General features: G+C 39.9%; 1 protein-coding gene across 5 annotated transcripts in view; it reads right to left on the bottom strand.

Annotated features, from left to right (window-relative positions):
* AFF1 (ALF transcription elongation factor 1) overlaps positions 1 to 19,389 on the bottom strand; it is a 201,017-nt gene that overhangs the window by 42,864 nt on the left and 138,764 nt on the right. For 4 of the 5 annotated variants that reach the window (XM_072810037.1, XM_072810038.1, XM_072810041.1 and 1 more), the window contains 4 exons: positions 10,156 to 10,200; positions 4,879 to 4,965; positions 3,894 to 3,930; positions 396 to 447 (listed from right to left, as the gene is read on the bottom strand). In XM_072810037.1, the coding sequence (XP_072666138.1) occupies positions 396 to 447; positions 3,894 to 3,930; positions 4,879 to 4,965; positions 10,156 to 10,200 (221 nt within the window). The remainder of the gene's footprint in view (positions 1 to 395; positions 448 to 3,893; positions 3,931 to 4,878; positions 4,966 to 10,155; positions 10,201 to 19,389) is intronic. The other variant, XM_072810039.1, reaches the window with a different exon arrangement.

The following is a 19,389-nucleotide window of genomic DNA, read 5'->3' as shown; positions in this document are numbered from 1 at the left end:
TTTATTAGTTAAAATCAGGCCAAAAAAGTGGCAAAAAAAATCATAAATTGTACACATCCTCCAAAATGTGTTTTCCAACACAAAAGCTATTTAAGACTGAAATTTACAAAGCTAAAATTTCTTTTTCCACAGTTAATATGTAAAGAATGGCTCAAATGCCTTTCTTTTGAGAAAGCCCCTTAGCAAACTCTCTTGTAGTACCTGAACCTTCAACAGAAGGCCTTAATCCAAGTATAAATGTAGGGCATTACTTCCTTTTACAATCCAGTGGTAGTTTATGCAAGTCATTACTTGAAAGCAGTAGGGAAAAAAAAAATTTAAGCAATGGATTTACATGGATGGGTAATTACAATGTTACATTATAAACTTTTAATAAACAAAAGCATTTTACTTACGATGTTCCCTGCTGAGAATTAGTGTGGGTTTTTGAAGATGTATCATATTGTTCTGTGGGGAAAGGAAAATGATCAGAGCAGCACAATGAGATATACCCATGAGTTTGCTAGTTGTAAGTGCCCCCCCTTTTTTTTGCTGTCCCCCTCACCCGTCTTCACCTAAACACTTAGTATAAACTCCGTCAACCATACTGCTTGCTATACACACTGCACTTGGTACAATCTCACCATTACATAACAACATATTACCTCTAGAAAGAGGACTTGCTCAGAATTGAAATATCCTGAACAGAGCAAAAACCACAGAAGAGCACCGCTTGCAGCATACCCCACACCACCTGGCTGATAAGTTCCCTACATGCTGGGGAACTGACTTTCCTTGACATCCAGTTGTGGTGGACTCACATGCAAGCGCAATGACAGGGCTGCTCTCACGCCTACCCGGTCTGCCCTTACCTACGCATCAGTGATTGCTAGCAGTCCCTTTATATGTTTCTGCCCTTGGTCGAGTATGCTCTTCCTCTCAACTGCCGCACCCCCCACCCCGCCCATCATTTAACACCTGCCCCCAATCATTTCTTCACACTACCGTACAGATACAAGATGTTCAAGGCACTGAACCCTACCCTCAATGAGCTTACAATTGCCTGAGGGACAGGTGACAGGCACACAGCTATCTACAACGTACACAAATCAATCAAATAAATTAACAGTCTAATCTAAAGAACAGTCTCTCTATTGGGAGTGACTAAGAGGACAAGTTAGACAAAGAGCAAAATGAATTGTGCCACAAAGGATGGATGAGATTTTGACAGAATGACTGCTGGCCCAAGGGAGGCGGGGGAGGGGGAGGTGGAAGGCAGAAGAGACAGTGTGAGCATAGGCACAGAAGAGGGAAGGATTTAAAACAGCACAGATTTGGAAAGGGGAAGGATGGGGTACAAAATGTGTGGACACCGTGGTAAGATGAGTAAAGGTCAGACTTCAAAGGGTGCTGAATGCCAGGATGCTAAGTTATAACTCTGTTAGGCAATGAGACACCACCAAAGGGGGTGTGACAGGAGATTACTCAGAAAGATTAATCTAGTGGTACCACCCGGTAGAACCTAGAAAGGAATGGGGAAATATTAAATGTGGAGGCAACAAACCATGTGGGTAGTTGCTTTAGGCATGATATAGTAGGGACCTGAAACAGAACTTGAAATGGCATGGAAATACGGGTGCCTTTTAAACAGCACTGAATGAGATTTCCCCAAAATGTCATGTGGAGACCTTGCAATGAATCACTTCATCCTCATGGTGGCAGCAGCTCTTATGCGATATTTGTAAATGCTTCCCTTTGGGGCTAGAAAGCTAGAGGTAGGATTACAAACTGGAGGGGCTAAAGTCACTCTTCTAAGCATTCACAGGGACTCTTCACTGTGTTTTAAGTGCCACAAAGCTCCAGTTATCTTCAGGCATACTTCATTCTCTACAGACTCCAAAGCCTTAAGATAGCTCCCTCTTCATCTGACGTAAAACTAGAACTCTCTAGCATAAAACGAGGCCCCAACTCTCACAAAAGTAAACAAGGTTCCCCGGAACACTAACAGAGTGGCAAGCAGCATGAAAATCCCTAGGGTAAGTATCTATGGAGCCAAGGCCTACTGGAGACCTGCCAGGGTCTGAAAACATCTCGTGGCAAAGAGATATCAGCCCACACTACTCCACTGGCTGAGAGTGCCATCCATCCTCAGCCAAGAAAGCGCTTACCTACTAGCTCATCTTGAACCATATTTTGCTAAAAGAGGAAATCAAACAATTTAAAGGATTAAAGGGTCTTTCTAAACCAGGAGTGAGCAATCACCAAACCTGTGAGCAACCCAGTTGAAGAGATGTGATCTGCCTGACGGGCAGCCCTACCTAGCAAATGGGGAGCAGGGAGAGCAAGAGGTAAAGGAGCATACAGCAATCCTGTCCACAGCTGAGTTGGTGATCCATCCGAGACTTGTGCCACTTCACTGCTTATCTGTCTCTGGATAGGCTGCCAAGATGTTGAGAAAAAAAAAAAAAGATTTCCCAATCTCCCTAAGAAACTATCAAAAAGATTTCCCAATCTCCCCCCAAGGAGCCATTAATTTATGTTCATTTTACCTTGCTACTTATAAAATACTGTGGCAGGATGATTGGGTTTATTTCTTTGCATTTGGGGGAAATTCAGTTGAGTTCTTTGCAAGATCTTATTCAGTATCGAGAGGAGAGGATGGCAAACTTTCTCTACAAAGGTCAGATAGTAAATATTTCAGTCTTTGCATGCTGTACCTTGTAGCATAATAATAAATGAATGGGCATGGCTGTGTCCTAATAAAACCTTTACAAAAACTAGCTGCAGGGATCCCTAGGTGGCGCAGCGGTTTAGCGCCTGCCTTTGGCCCAGGGCGCGATCCTGGAGATCCGGGATCGAATCCCACGTCAGGCTCCGGGTGCATGGAGCCTGCTTCTCCCTCTGCCTGTGTCTCTGCCTCTCTCTCTCTCACTGTGTGCCTATCATTAAAAAAACAACAACAACAACAACAAAAAAAAACAAAAAACTAGCTGCAGAACAGAAGGGACTCTCAGGCTAAAGTGGGTCCACCCCGGCTCTAAAGGAAAGTGTATCTGTTTCTTGATTTCCTCATCTTTCCTACTCTCCTCACATACTGTAATTTATTAACTGTGGAAAAATAAAGGGGAAAAAATATGAATGAGGAAAAGGAATGGGGTGGGGAGAGGTGAGGAAGAGTCACCTCCAAGGAGTATCTATGTGCAACCTTCTCCCAACATACAGACAAACCCTACTTCGGTTGTCCTATTTTTTTTGAAGACTAATACTTCATAACTTGGACACCTCACCATATATTCATAAACTAAATGACTGCAAATACCCTAGTCATTTTTATAAGGTTTGAAATGCCTTGTACGTAGCCAGAACACAAAAAATTTATTGAACCAAGGGGTTATCAATGAAGAGAAAAGCTGGATCCAGTTAGCTTACTTCTGTTTCCCTCTGAATTCTCAACTACTTACAATCCATAAAGAGGGACCAAACAAGAACTGCAGGACAAACACACTGAGAAAAACTAAAGAACCTATGTACTCTATTCCTCACACAAATTTCTTACTTTTGAGAGGGAAACACACACACACACATGAACCACACAAAATATCCCAATCTGTTTTATATACTATTCCTGGGTTACAATGCTTTGAGAGTCACATTCGAGATATGTACATATGTCAGGGAATTATATTTGTTACAATTATGACACATTTTATTTGCCAAGTATTTTACTAGGACATCTTCATTAGCTCTTCCTAACAATCTGAAACTTCACTTAAAGAAGTTTTATGTTTGCACTCCATTCCTACTCTTTCAACATAGGAAGCATCTCATCTTGTGCTGGGCTATTTTTCACTGTTTTTTCATATTACAATAAAAACCATGCTTTATTCTCCAATGCAATAATCAGTTCCACTTACTTTGATTTTGGGTCACAGAACTAATGTGCTGAGAATCCTAGAAAGAAAAAAATCTCTAGTTATTAAAATATTAAGGGTTATAAATCTAAGGCTACATCACTGCTAAGTCTAATGAATACTGATAAATCTAATTTTTACATATGTAAAATGGGTTTTTACTTCTTCTACTTATTTCCTCTTCTATTCTATCCTAGAATTTATTTTTCCTGTGGCATTAAGCAAAGACTGACTGATTCAAAGTCTAATGTTTTACCTTAAAACCAGTAATAACGAACATTTAAAACAAACAAACAAACAAACATCCTATCATGAGAAAATATGTAACCAAATTCTGGTTTGAGTATGAAAATAATACCATGGAAAGGAATAGCTATATTAACAATCTGCCTGCATACCAAGCTGAACAGAATACAGATCTGAAGGTGCTATTTCTATACTCTGAAGGTTATACAAAAGTACAAATGAGAAAAGGAAAATGGCAGTGTTTAAAATGCATTGTTCACAAATACTTCAGTGGAAACATCCAAGTTAGCAACTGATTCGCCTGTTATTAAAACCAGCACTAATACAAATGATCACATCAAACTTTATAAAAATTAGTAGGCATGAGAAGTATAAGATTTATGTGTTACGCATATATCTAAATTCCAAATGAGGAATCAGACCTCTACCTCTCCTACTTTTCCTGTACTTCTGTTTTCCCATGTCTAAGTAAAAAATCTCACATGAGAGAATTTACTGAAAAGTGCTGAATGCTTTCATAAGCTATAGAACCTCATACAAATATAAGACATTCTTACTGACATAGTTTGGAGAGTGAAGTGTTTGAAAACATTATGAAGCACTTCAGAAGCTAAATTAGTTGCAATTTTAACCTAATCTGCAGAGATTTCATCAGCGAGTGCTAGATCCATCTAGCTCCCAGGAATACTTCAGACTTTGCACTGGTGTGGATACAATGCCTGCTGGACTTGTAAGGAATTACCTTTGTGGGAAAAGGAAATTTGGAGGGCTCAGCAGTACTAGGCGTGTGTATTGCTGTCAAAGGAGGTGGCCATGAATGGGTCATTTCCTGGAAAGAGATTTGGAAAGGGAAGAAAAAGTAAATTATAAATAGAACATTTACAGCTAAGTAAGTTAATATTTTACACTAAACATAGAGTGGATTGGTAGTAAATAAAAAGAGAAATCATAAAAGTTATTTTATTAAAAAAAAAAAAAAAAGACTCCTACTTAAAGGACTATGTTCCAGCGCTGACAATCTCCAACTCACAAAACAGAGATCAGTTCAAAGAAGAAAAAAACGAGAATACAGAACATGAACAGTCTTAACACTGAATATTATAAAGCATATAAAGAGTAATAGGTATTAACAGAGCTTATGTAACTGTGACCACGGAGTCTCTACTCAATGCTTTCTTTTTCCCCTCAGCTTCTTTATTGAATTTCCTGGAATTATTTAAGTTCAAAGGAAGAAGAACTTTCCTGTTTGACTTAAGCAAACAAGTAATTCAGGTCACTTGTTCCACTTGGGAGAGTTTTAATGGATTTGACCCTCCCCTGATAAACACTATTAGGACATACGAACTTTTTTTTTTTTTTTTTTTTTTTTTTGAGGACAGGACCTTAAGAAATTACCTTCCCTTTCCAGTAACAAGTTTTACTTCTATTCACTATTTTCATGGAGGCAAGATTTCTCTGTCTTACAAATTAATACACTTATCTTGACATGAATTCTTTTCTAAGCACATTTATGACCTATAGTCTGCTTTGCTAAAAAAACTGGCAGAAAACAATGTCAGATTAAACATGTCTAATCACAAATATGTGTGCGCGCGCGCACACACACACACACACACTTATGCATGCACCCACTTTGGTAAAGAGCTAAAATGTAACTGGAGATCATTAATATCAATCCCTTCGTTTTTCCCGAGGAGAAAACTGAGGTCCAAAATGGGTGGATCAGGCTGATGGCTGACAACGCACAGTGTGGGCCTCTTGGCTCATCTAATCTAAGAGCAAGAAATCCATTCCCATATGTGTCCAACTTGCCTGGGAAACTGGCTTAAAGAATGACAGACAACTCCAGCAAGCTGGTGGCCGGAGACTGTGCTGAATTACTTCAGGTGTACAACACTGTGTATTATAACGCTGCATTCTTTTCAAAGTGCAGACCAACCAGCCCATTACCACAGAAACGCCGTCTGATCCTTGAGCAACCAGAGAGGGATCTCCAGCAAGTATTTCCATTGCCAGCCACTGTACCTTTTCTCCTTGCCTTTCCCCACGGCCACTATCTGGGTGGCTATCACCCCAGGACAGACAAATGATCTGGCACAGTAGCAAGCCAAGTAAGTGATGCTGGCTTTCTTAACTAATTTCTGCTAAAGGTAAAGACATGCCCCTGTCTACTGACTAACCTTCTGCTTTGTTTAGCACAAAGGAAGAATTCTGTCCTCAAACGGAATGGAAAGAGTAGCTTACATTGGAGCCAGAGGCCCAGACTGGAATCTGAACTGTGATCCTTACCAGCCCTGGCAGTCTCACATGCCTGGGCCCTCTGAACAGCTGTGCTCAGGGAGAAGCGAACCAAGACCACTTATTTTCCTAAGTGGAATGAGGGCAATTTAAGTAAAGAGTTTAGATACATGGTCATAGAAAGTACTCCATAAATGAAAAGCATCACAACTTTTAATTAAGTCTAATTTTTAAAGAATTTCAATACTGCACCAAAGAGAGTTCCCTGCTGTTTCATGTATTTGACTATCCTTTAAGGAATGGATCATACCGCTACAATATGAAAATGTAATTAATGCAGGTGTTTGAAAGTATTCTTCCCCTCTTCTGTTTTCCAAGAATTTCTTTAGAATCCCAATGGTATCTATGACTTTTTAGTCACCAATTATTCCCAGAAAACGTCCATTGTACTCTCAATGCCTAAGGCTGCCCCAAGCTATTAAATTAGGCAGTTGGAAAGTGCATAAACTCTTTCAGGCCCTAAGTGGTTTGCCAAAGGTCTGAAAGAATTTATATACTTCCCTAAATGCCTAGCTTACTAGGAGTTAGGCCTTGGGAGAATTGGGGTCATCAGTCAAGGAGGCTGGCCAGAGCTACATACAAGGTCATGAATTCACTACCCACCCTAACAGTGACTTCTCACACCTGCCTCAGGCTCCACTTCTAGGTGCCATGGCTGCTCTTGCTCCTTCCTCCCTCTCCACCTGGGTCATTGTGCTCTAGGCACACACATGGTCTGGCTCTTGGTGCTTTTCTAATACACCAATCTGTTCCCACCTCAAGGCTTTTTGCAATCTTTCCTCTGTCTAGTCCTCTTCATTTGTCTGCTATAGGACTCACAGCAGACATTTTTATTATATAATTATCTTCTCCCTTTTGAGCGAGAACTCTTAGTCATATGGAATCCCCAGTGCCTAGAAAAGTATCTGAGGCTGAGTGGCTATCTGTTGCATGAATGAATGAATGAATGAATGAGTGCTGCCACTCATTGTACCAACATCACTGCAATGCTACACTGAGGTCATGCCCACGAGTGCTGCACTGACTTCCCCAGGAGGCTGTCCAGGCCAGGCCACTTTAAGTAGAAAATGTGAGCTGCTTCCAAATGCCCATGAGGACATGAGGACATGAGGGCACAGTGCCCTGTCTGGATCCTGTGTGTGACCATTTCCTAGTTTCTAGTAGTGTCTATCTGCTGTCTTCTTACCCCACATCAACTGCAGGAATTACAGGCCACCGCCTCCCCTTCATTAAAACACTTCCACTCTTAATATTTCCACCACAGAACCAAACAATATCCCCTATGATTGATTTTTTTTCTGTTAGGTAACTATTTACTGCTTCTATTGCCCATCAGAAAGATTTGTGTTAGGACCTCTGGCAATCATCATACATTGTTGTTATAAGAGAAGAACAGGAACCATGAGGAGGAGGAAAGTATCTGGATCAGCACCAAAGAGTGGGAGTTAGATTAGACCCTAGAGATCATCTATTAGCCCAGGGCCTTCATTTTACCAACAAGGAAACTGAGGCCCCAGCAGTACACATGATGTAGCTGGAGCTCCAAAGAGAGGAGAAAAGAAGGGGGACAAACTCTAAGTCTCTACTATGTCAAGACCTGTGCCCCTTCCTCAGTCCAGGACAACCTTCTGTTTGCTTTCTGTATGATTTCCAAATGAAAATACTCATCTGTTTGCTTGCATTAACCATTCATTTTCATGTATTTCCATGTAAGGAAAGTGATGTGAAAGTGATGTTGGCTGAGAAGGGAGGGAGAGTGAAAGGGTTCATTAAATTAAAATCACTTATCTGGTACTCTACTGCCATCATCCTAAATAAGATATTTCACAAGTAGTATACTAACACACCACAAAACCTAAGAGTAGCATTTGACATATATAGAAGACAAACTAACTATATTATTGCATTTGCTTTTGAAATAACTATAAAACAAATCACATATACTCTTAGAGAAAATGCTAAGGCCGTATTTTCGAAGTCATTTGTTGTTTTTATGACTCATCATACCAAAGGATTTCAGAAATACCAGGAGAAGATAAAACAAAAGCTTAATCAAGATAACCTGTTTATTATTAATCTTCCTTGCTGGTTCACAAAAATTGCTCAATTCTAGCAGTATAAAGTGTGTTTCCTTAGAGATATTTCTTTCTCAGAAGATCCTAACTGCAAAAGTAGGGGATAAAGAAAACAAAAATGATGAGACTACTTTCCAAACAACCTTTGTCAAAAATGTTGCAAGTGAGAAGGTAACCTATATAATTACTGGTTTCAGGGGCACCTAGGTGATGCAATTGGCTAAGCATCTGAGACTATTGGTTTCAGCTCAGGTAGTGATCTCAGGGTTGTGAGATTGAGCCCCACGTTGGGCTCCCTACAGTTTGTTTAAGGCTCTCTCTCCCTCTACCCATCTCCCGATTTCAATCACTTTTTCTCTTTCTCTCTCTCTCCCTTTTCTCTAAAATAAATAAACAGGGATGCCTGCAAGGCTCAGCTGGTTAAGTATCTACCTTAGGCCCAGATCATGATCCCAGAGTCCTGGGACAGAGCACCACATCAGGCTCCCTGCCCTTTGAGGAGTCTGCTTCTCCCTCTCCTTTTGCCCCTCCCCCTGTTTGTGATCTGTCTCTATCAAATAAATAAAATCTTTAAAATAAATAAATCTTTTTTAAAAATGTTGGTTTCAGTGCCGCCTTACTTTACAATGAAAAATTAAAGGGAAAAATTAAAGGGAAAATTTGGGTAAGTATAGTTTGAGGAAAAGTGCGCAGTGAAGATACACATGAATAGGTACCTGTGACATATATATTCTACTTCAAAAAAAAAATCAGAAAATAAAGTAAAAGATAAAAGCAAGGTTATCATTAAAACCCACACGGAAGTTAGAAGCCAAAAAAGAGGAATGAGAAATAAAACCCTCAGTTATTACAATTGCAGTACTTGAACATTAAATTTAGCTCTAGATTTCCTGGAAATTAAAGCCAAAATGGGAAACAACAGTTTAATATAATTCTTCTCTGATAAAGCATGCCCCCCCTCCACCCCCAAAAAAGCATGCTAGTTCACAAGGAGAATTTATTTTTTCCTGGAGCTTAATTCTAGGAGGCATTTGTTGTGCTTGTGCAAAAAAACCTTGAACCCATAGATAATGGGGGTTCAATGATGTATCTGTAGCTGAATAAATGATCATGGCACCATCTCAAGAAACAAGAGTGAAAAATAACCCTTTAAGGTAGGTTTATAGATGTCCATTTACTATGTTATTTTTTTAATTCCCTTAAAAATTCATGGCCCCCCTGAAGATGAGGCATACATATCAGGTATCACCTTACAAAACACCAAGAGGTATAAATCAAGCACTGTTTCACCCCTCAGATACAGAGGACTTTCCTTTCTAAGAAGTGAGCAACTCTTGTGGGTCTTTATGAACAAGCAGGAAAACCTGAGGTCTTAAAACACTGGTCCAAATAATGCCTTGCAGCTTGTAGACTTCATTTTAATAAACAATCTGTCAGAGAGCTCAGTAAGGCTCTTAGGATCCCTCTGTTATTTCTCTGGTTTATTTTGTATTGGGAGGTGTGAGGAGGGGAACCGTTGAAAGGGGTTTGGAATGGCAACTGCTCATTAAAGTCAAAGTGGATATATGTCTACCTCCCTCAATAACTCTTCAAATGGAGAGTGAAGATGAACTCTTCAAATGGAGATTGAAGGTAAATGAACTCACCTTCAAAATCTCTTCAACACAATGAACTTCATTGGAGTAGGTCTGCTGAAAGTGAAAAACAAGGAAAAGGTTAGCACAAATGAACAAAACCCAATTCCAATGACGGTTATTAGTAGATGCTGGTATTATTACAGCAATACTCTTGCAGGGGTTGAATCACCCCAGGCGCCATCTTTGAGTGGTTAAGTATTGGAACTTCACATTCTCGATGAAAACAGGACTGGAGACTAACCTGACCTCATCAGTTGGGAAAGGGTTCTGCTGGGAGACTGTGGCAGACTAATATGGACTCTCAGGTCAAAGTTTCCAGAGGAAAATGCAGATCTTAAAGAAAATTAATAAATTAGTAAATCTAGGGGAATAACAGATACTAACAAAAATGGAGGCAGAAAGAAAGAAAACTGGGGTCACAGTTTGCTGCTTCACAGCAACATCTGTCCAGCCAGCCAAGGAAAATGAACACAAAGATGGAAATCATCTGAACACCTCTGTGAGCCCACGGTAAAGAGGCTAACATCGAATCAAGGATAGGTTAGAGTTGTGGTTTTTTGTTTTTGTAGTATTCTAGCTGGCCAAAAATTGGCTTTAAAGTAATGACATTCACTTTAATGTCTCTCCCTCGACTTCAAGTCAGTATTTTCATTGTATATATGTACATATATATATATATATATATGCACATGTATACACAAACACCCACACAGTAAATATTTCCCCAGAGAAAGACCCCAGGAAGAGAGATTTCCTAGTGTCTTGGATGAAAGATCTATTTATACTTCTTCCTTCTCCACACCTAAACAAATGACAGCTGCTGCCACTAGTATTGTCACCATAGTGTCTAGGAAATGTCCTATTACAGTCTTTATAACTTTAAGTGCAAAGAAAATGGAAAAGTTAAAAAACAAAACAAAACACTTTTCCTTCACTAGAGACATGAAACAAATCCCATGACCTCATGCTTTTCCCTGGAAAAGCAACTTCTGGCTCTGTGTCAATTGAGAGCCAAGTGCTCTGGGCAAGTTCTATACAACAACCTCCCTCCCCCCCTTCCCTCAGTTACTGCCACTGCTATGTGCATAAAGCACTGGTCTTCCTAGTCTGTCTGGTCCAATACCTGCCTCCAGCTGGAGAGGACATGAAAGGGTTCTTTTCCAGGCTCTCATTTCTAATCCGAGTGTAATTTAATACAGCATTGGTTGCTAATTCCTGATCTAGGATTCATTAACGCACCATTTCAGTTTAAGGATGAAGGAAAAGGAAAGAAAAGAGCACACAACATTCACACTGTTGTGGAATCAAATCGAATGGAAATGTCAATGTTCACATGTAATTTAACCCACCTGGGTCTGGTTTTAAAACATGTAAATTTCACGGAAACAATTTTGTTGAAATGTCTGCAGTTTGGTATTTTTGAGGAAGGAGGTATAACCGAAGAATCAGGGTAATTCCTTTTATCTGAGTGTCCTATCAGATCTGCCTGTAAGCATTATGCATATCACAAACTACATTTGCTTACCTGCTTTTTGTTATTCAAACCTTGAAGGTGAATCAATACAACAGAGCATATAGCATATTACTACTGACTCTGATCAAACAATTCCCTTATCTCATCTGTTCCTGGAATGGGAATGGGAATCTGATTAACATGCTTGGGAATCAATGAAATAGTAGTGAAGCATGTCGGAAAGAGAGAGAGAAAGATTTGCCTACCACTTCCAACAGAATGAGATGAGAATGCTAAAAGACCTTTGGATCTTTGTAATTATTCAAGGAGTCAACACTTAGCCAAGGTGCTTCACATCACTGAAAGATTCTTTTTTTTTTTCTAAAGTCTTATTACATCAGATGAAGCAGAGCTAAGGAAATTTTTCTATAGCTCATTATTTATTAGTATCTGGATAAGATAAATATTGCTAGGTAGTCACCATTTAACCCATTTAAAATTGTAAAATAAGGTCTTAAGGTTCAAGTATTAATTCGGTTAATTTACTGTGAATTTTCCTATTAAGTCCATTATGAGAGTGGGAGTATTTCAATGGAGTGTAGAGATTCCATTCCAAATACATGAGGGTATTATCATATTTAAGGACCTCCAAGTGGCACTGTTTATAATTGCAAATACCTGTTAATAATCAAATGCCCAACAACAGTTTAGCTCTAGACCTTCACAGTACATCCATACAGCAGTATGATACAGAAAAATAAAATAATGTGAATGCATGGGCTTGCATGGGAAGATGCTCAAGATATTTTCAACTTTTTCTTTAGAAATAATTTTATAGATACAGCAGAATTATAAAAATAGTAAAAGGAATTCCCACAAACTCTTCACCCAGAGTCCCCAAATGTCAGCATTCTACCACATTTGTTTTTTATTTTTCTCCCCGACCCATCTATGTGGAACTGTTCTACGAATATCTTAGAGTTAATGCCCCTAAATACCTCTATGAGTACCAAGACATATTTTTATATTAACAGAGGGGAGGTTACAAGATAGTCTATATAACATGAACCCATTTTATGTTCCATCTGAGATTCAAATCGCTACTCTTCTTCTGACCCAAATTAGAGACTCTTAAGCTAGAGTATAAGTACTTCAAATGTGTCTGCAGAGAAAGATCTGTAAGGACAGGCTCCTTTGTTTAATAAAATACAGTCTGGCACCTCCAAGTCTGCCACTGGAAGGAGACCTTCCAAAAAGGGAGGGGAAGTTCAACAAGCCATCATGGCCTAATCCCTTCCTTAAAATCCACTTTGGCCACCCGGTCTCCAGCTGAGGACTGCTACTCCTGCTCAGAGAAGCCAGGCTCCCGGGAACACACACTGCAGCCAAAGAGTAAACAATCAGCCTCTCTAAACACGGTCTAGTTAAGGCTAAAGATCCTCCGGTAAGACCTCCACAAACAGTAAGAGGTGACAAAAAGCAACAACAACAAAAATCTATGCTAGTTGCATCAATAAGGAAGTTCTAGTTTGCAGGTCCTTCCTTGTCCAGTTCTGCTTCCAAGGTGCAGACGGGCCTTTAGCACTTACAATCACAAATCCCACTTCTGTCTCTCACATGCAACATCTAGGTGCCTACGGGAGTGCAGCTCTGCCCTCCTGCCTGCTTTGTGGCTGCCTCACAAATCTGGTGTCTTGTGTGTAGACTGACCTCGCCTCCCCACTAGGGAATGGCCTTAACACAAGAACCAGAATTCTGATCAATTAAAAATAAAATGAGAGCAGATACTTACTGAATACATATTGTACCTGACACTGCATTAACCTTTTTACACGCCATTGTTTCCTCTGATTGATACCATCTGTTATAAGATGCAAAATCATTAGCTTGTAGGGCAGGGGTAGGGTGGGGGTGACTGTACTAAATGTACCCATCAATTGTAGATACAGCCCTCATTACAGAACCTTAAAAACGAAATACTGGAGCTTACATTCAACTGTGAGAAGCTGAAAGCTTTTCCTCTAAGACGAGGAAGATGTGGATGCCCACTCTTGCCACTTTTATTCAACACAGCACTGGAAGTCCTAGCCACAGCAATCAGACAAGAAATAAAAGGCTGGAAAAGAAGTAAAACTCTATTTGCAGATCACATGATACTATATATATAAAACTCTAAAGACTTCACCAGAAAACTATTAGAATAAATGAATTTAGTAAAGATGCAGGACACATGGGCAGCCTGGGTGGCTCAGCGGTTTAGCACCGCCTATAGCCCAGGGTATGATCCTGGAGACCCGGGATCGAGTCCCACATCGGGCTTCCCTGTGTGGAGTCTGTTTCTCCCTCTGCCTGTGTCTCTGCCTCTTTCTCTCTGTGTGTCTCTCATGAATAAATAAAATCTTAAAAAAAAAAAAAAAAAGATGCAGGACACAGAATTAACATATATAAATCTATTACACTTCTATATACTAATAACTATCAGAAAGAGAAATTAAGAAAACAATCCCATTTGGGGTGCCTGGGTGGCTCAGTTGGTTAAATGTCTACTTTTGGCTCAGGTCATGATCTCAGGGTCCTAGCTAGGATAGAGCCCCGCATCAGGCTCCTTGCTCAGTGGGGAGCCTGCTTCTCCTTCTCCCTCGACCCTTCTTCCCTTGCTCATGCGCACATACGCACTCTCTCTCAAATAAGAAACAAAATCTTAAAATAAATAAATAAATAAAAGGACAAAGCTGAAGGTATCACACTCCCTGATCTCAAACTATACTACAAAGCTATAGTAAGCAAAACAATATGGGACCAGCACAAAAGTAGGCACAGAAATCAAGGGACCGGAATAGAATCCAGAAATATAAACCCATGCTTGTACAGTCAATTAATCTTCAACAAAGGAAGAATATACAATGGGGAAAAGACAGTCTCTTAAATAAATGGTGCTGGGAAAAACCGGACAGCTACATGCAAAAGAATGTAACTGCATCACCTTCTTACATCATACACAAAAATAACCTCCAAATGGATTAGAGATTTAAACCTAAGACCGGAAACCATAAAACTCCTGGAAAAAAAAAAAAAAAAAAACACAGGCAGTAATCTCTTGGACATCAATGTAAGCAGTATTTTTTTGGATCTTGCTTAGGCAAGAACAGAAGCAAAAATAAATAAATGGGACTGAATCTAACTAAAAAGCTTCTGCATGGTGAAGAAACTATCGACAAAACAAAAAGGCAACCTACTGAATGGGAGAGAGTATTTGAGAATGATATAACCAATAAGGGGTTAGTATCCAAAATACATAAAAAACTCACAACCACTATTCAGAGAACAATCCAATAAAAGAATGGGCAGAGAACCTGAACAGGCATTTTTCCAAAGACGACATACAGATGGCTGACACATGAAAAGATGCTCAACACCACTAATGATCAGGGAAACACACAATGAGATACCACCTCACATCTATCAGAATGGCTAGTATCAAAAAAGACAAGAAATAACAAGTGTTGGCGAGGATGTGGAAAAACGGGAACCTTCATGCATTGTTGATGGGGATGCAAAATGGTGTGACTACTATGAAAACAGTATGGAGGTTCCACAAAAAAATCAGAAATATCATACAATGCAGCAATTCCACTTCTGGGAACTTACCCAAAGAAAACAAAACACTAACTGGAAAAGATAATAAGTACCCCTATGTTTACCACAGCATTATTAACAATAGCCAAGATATGGTAGCAGCCTAAGTGTCCATCGATAGATGAGTAAAGAGGCAATGTAGCTGTACAATGGATTATTAGCCACAGAAAAACGTAAACTTGCCACATGCCACAACATGGATGGACCTAGAGGATATTATGCAAAGTGGAAGAAGTCAGAGGAAGACAAATACTGTATGATTCTACCTACCAAAACAAAACAGAAATAGACTCATAAATACAGACAGCAATTTGGTCACCAGAAGGGAGGAGAGGAGGGAGGATGGCTGAAATAAGGGGAAAAGATTAAGAGATACAAACTTCCAGTTATAAAATAAATTTGACACAGGGTGCAATATACAGCACAGGGAATATAGTTCGTAACAGGTAACAACTTTGCAGTGACAGATGTCAGCTAGATTTATTGTGGTGATCACTCCATAATGGAAAGGTTGAATCATTATGTTGTACACCTGAAACTAATATAATATTGTATGTCAATTATACTTCGGCAACGACAACAAAAATCTCTGAGGGAATTCTGTATGATGCTCCAATTCTCCTATCAACCTCGGTGGTAGCTATTATCCCATTTTCTAAAAACGAGACTGAATTCTAGAGAAATTTAGTTACATCTCCAAAGTCACACAATGCTCTGAAGTGACTGAGCTTGGGTTTGTAATACTGTTAACACTACCTTTCCAAAAATCTCAACCTTCAGGCAAGAGACAAATACATTAGCATCTTTTTAAAAAAAAATTATTTATTCATGAGACAGAGACAGAGACAGAGAGAGAGAGAGGCAGAGACACAGGCAGGGGGAGAAGCAGGCTCCATGAAGGGAGCCCAATGCAGGACTCCATCCTGGGACTCCAGGATCATGCCCTGGGCCCAAGGCAGGCTCTAAACCACTGAGCCACTCAGGGATCCCAAATATATTAGCATCTTAAGGAGGGGATGGGACTCCAGTTGTCCTATGCATGACCAAAAACATTTTTTTTTAAAGAACAATGGTTTGCCTCTGTTTGTGAAAAGCAGCAGTTTGGTGTTCAGATCTAACCGCCTCTCTGTACTACAGGTGAGTCAGACCAGAAAAGGCAGCAATGCTGGCCTCAGTCTGATTTCTCACACCTCATGGAATGACGCTATAATCCTAAGGAAATGCATTGATACCAAAATAAAATGTTAGTAAATGTCAGTTTGTTTTAGTAAGCTAAAAAGAGCTGAACCAAAGAACCATACCTCACCACTGAGACCAGGGGGCCCTCACAACACTGTGTTTTAAGTATCTCAAGTTTCAACAGAGCAGCGCTTTTGTGACAATGCTATCCTCAAAAAGGCTTAGTGGCACTAACTGGGGAACCCAGGGGGCTCAGAGGCAGCATGCTGATGAAGGAAGCCAAAAGACCTTGGATTCTAGTTCTGGCCTGCTGAGGGCTGGCTCTCCAATTACGCATGAGAGTCAACTTCTTGACTATTTCCTCATGGTGATTCTAAAGGGACAGTATTACCCATCCTAACCCTCTCCACAGGATTGGTAAGAAGGTCACATGTGAAACCTGAAAGGCCATCATAGGCACAGATATGTGAAATAATGCACGGTGCCAGCATTACTGGGGCATTCTTGAATGGTGTGGATGGACGGAAACCCCAAGAGGATTCTCTATCGTTTAATTTTTAAAAGATTAAAGCTCATGCTATTTTTCTTCAAATACATGTCACCTTTTGGATTATGGATCAACCAGCAGTATCTACTTGCTGCACACTGATCTCCATCTAGGTAGATGAATCATACTTTTCTTGTCCCTATCTCAGACTCTCTTCCTTCTCTCACTGGTGACCACGTAACTTCCACCCAGACTTCTAGTAGCAGATTAAAAAACATCTTTTGGAAAACATTCCCCGAGCCTGTCGCTCCTGAAACTGCGCGCACTCCCACACCTGGCTATACGATCCCTGACAAAGCACCTCCTGCAGCAGCATCTCTGCTGCTTCTTGATTTCAAGTTCCAGGAGAGTAGGGGCCAGTTCTACCTTGGTAAATCACCAATCAGACACTGCTGCCATACGGAGGCAACCAATAAATGTTTGTTGGTATGCCTTCAGGCTCAGAACTCAGAACATGAAAATAAATTTTCAGATTTTAGCTTAGAGCCTTATTAAACACGGTTGTTTGTCTGAATTGTAACTCAAAGTCTTAAGTAACAAACTACTGGAAATAAACATACTAGGGACAAAAGGGAAATTGTTTCCTCCTTTAAAACATTAGGATTAAATAAAAATAAAAATAAAAATAAATAAATAAAACATTAGGATTACTCTTAGAAACTCTTTTCTCACATATTTGGCAAAACAAAAAAATGACGATACTATGTCTGTAAGACAGACATGAGGAAACAAGCACTCTGATACCCTGGTTGGGGGAGGGTAAAGGGTCAAAACCTCTGAAGACATCAATTAGGCAACAGCCCCCAAATTCTAATTTCCCATACTCTGAAACAGCAATATGACTTCTAGCACCAACTTCTATATGTACACAAAGACACATGTACAGTTATTCATTTCAGCCTAGTGGAAACAGTCTAAATGCCCATCCAGCGGTAACGAAGAAAACTGTGGTACATGCCCTTTACGCAGAAATACCATACAGCTATGACACAGAATGAGGACCCTCTCCACGTATTGATTTGAGGGTAATCTCCAAGATACACTGTTAAAAGCAGGAGGAAAAAACATAGGTGCAGTATACGCCAGGATCTAAATAAATGAAAAGGTGACAGAAGAGAACATCTATGTGGAGTAACTGATTACGAATGAAACATCCCTGGGTATACAGATGAGGAGAAGCCTCTAACATCAATAATGACTTCTAGAAAGGGGAATTCGGTGGCTGGGGGTGGGGTGGGGTATAGCAGTGGGAAGATGTTTAATGTAAAAACATTAACCTTTAACCTATCCTTTAAATCCTGAATCATGCAATATATTATCTATTCGTAAATAAAAACATCATTAGATTTTTTAAGTGATAAAAATGTTTACTCAAAGTACAGTCAAATGTCTTCTACCACATTTATCTTTACTTTCATCTTCCTCTAAATGACTTTCCTGGGGATCCCTGGGTGGCGCAGCGGTTTGGCGCCTGCCTTTGGCCCAGGTGCGTGATCCTGGAGACCTGGGATCGAATCCCACATCGGGCTCCCGGTGTATGGAGCCTGCTTCTCCCTCTGTCTGTGTCTCTGCCCCTCTCTCTCTCTCACTGTGTGCTTATCATAAATAAAATAAAATTTAAAAAAAAGTTTAAAAAAAAAAATAAATAAATAAATGACTTTCCTTCTCTCGAACACACACCTACGTGAATCTATTCCCAGCTTCTTCCTCAGGGTTCTGGGCTTGCCCCACCAAGCACTCAGCACACCGAGCTGTTCACAGATCACGGTCAGTCCTCCATGAGACTGTGAGCTGTTCCTGTGGAAACTGGGGACTGCTGTGCAGGCCTGGTCCAGTGTTTGCTAGCTAATTCACTCTTTCTTCCCAAACTAACTTACAAAGTCCTTGAAAGAGGTGTATTGTTTGGATTTGCTTTTTAAAAATCAGTCATACTTTAAAAAAAAAAAAAAAAATCAGTCATACTTAAATACTGAGCAGGCACATATGAAATACACAAAACCTCACAGGATTGTTGTGAGGAAGAAATAAGACAGTACATGTTGAAGCCAATGCCAAACAGATAAATGCAGGCATTTATCAAGAAGATGCTACAATCAGCACTTCCAAGAGACAGATTAGAGGAGGAAACCAAAAGGCCTGTCTGAGCAAGGTTTTGACACAAAATTAATTTTATTCTGTGAATACACCATAAATTACCTACATAGCGAGGCCTATTACAAGGACCTGCTCATTCTGCCTGGGTGTGCCTACTTAGGCTGGGAAAGGTATAAAGTTGCTAGGAATAATACTTCTTCAGAAGCATCATGCCCTTTGGGCAACTATCTAAACGTCTACTTCCATACCCAGTATTTTAGAAGAATTTTTAAGATCCCTAGACAGATTTAAGGCACACTTAATAGTACACATATTTTTAAAAAGAAAGCTATAG

The sequence above is a fragment of the Canis lupus genome, chromosome 33 (genome assembly GCF_048164855.1).
Source record: "Canis lupus baileyi chromosome 33, mCanLup2.hap1, whole genome shotgun sequence".
Classification (NCBI taxonomy): Eukaryota; Metazoa; Chordata; class Mammalia; order Carnivora; family Canidae; genus Canis; species Canis lupus.
This window is presented reverse-complemented; position numbering and strand designations above follow the sequence as displayed.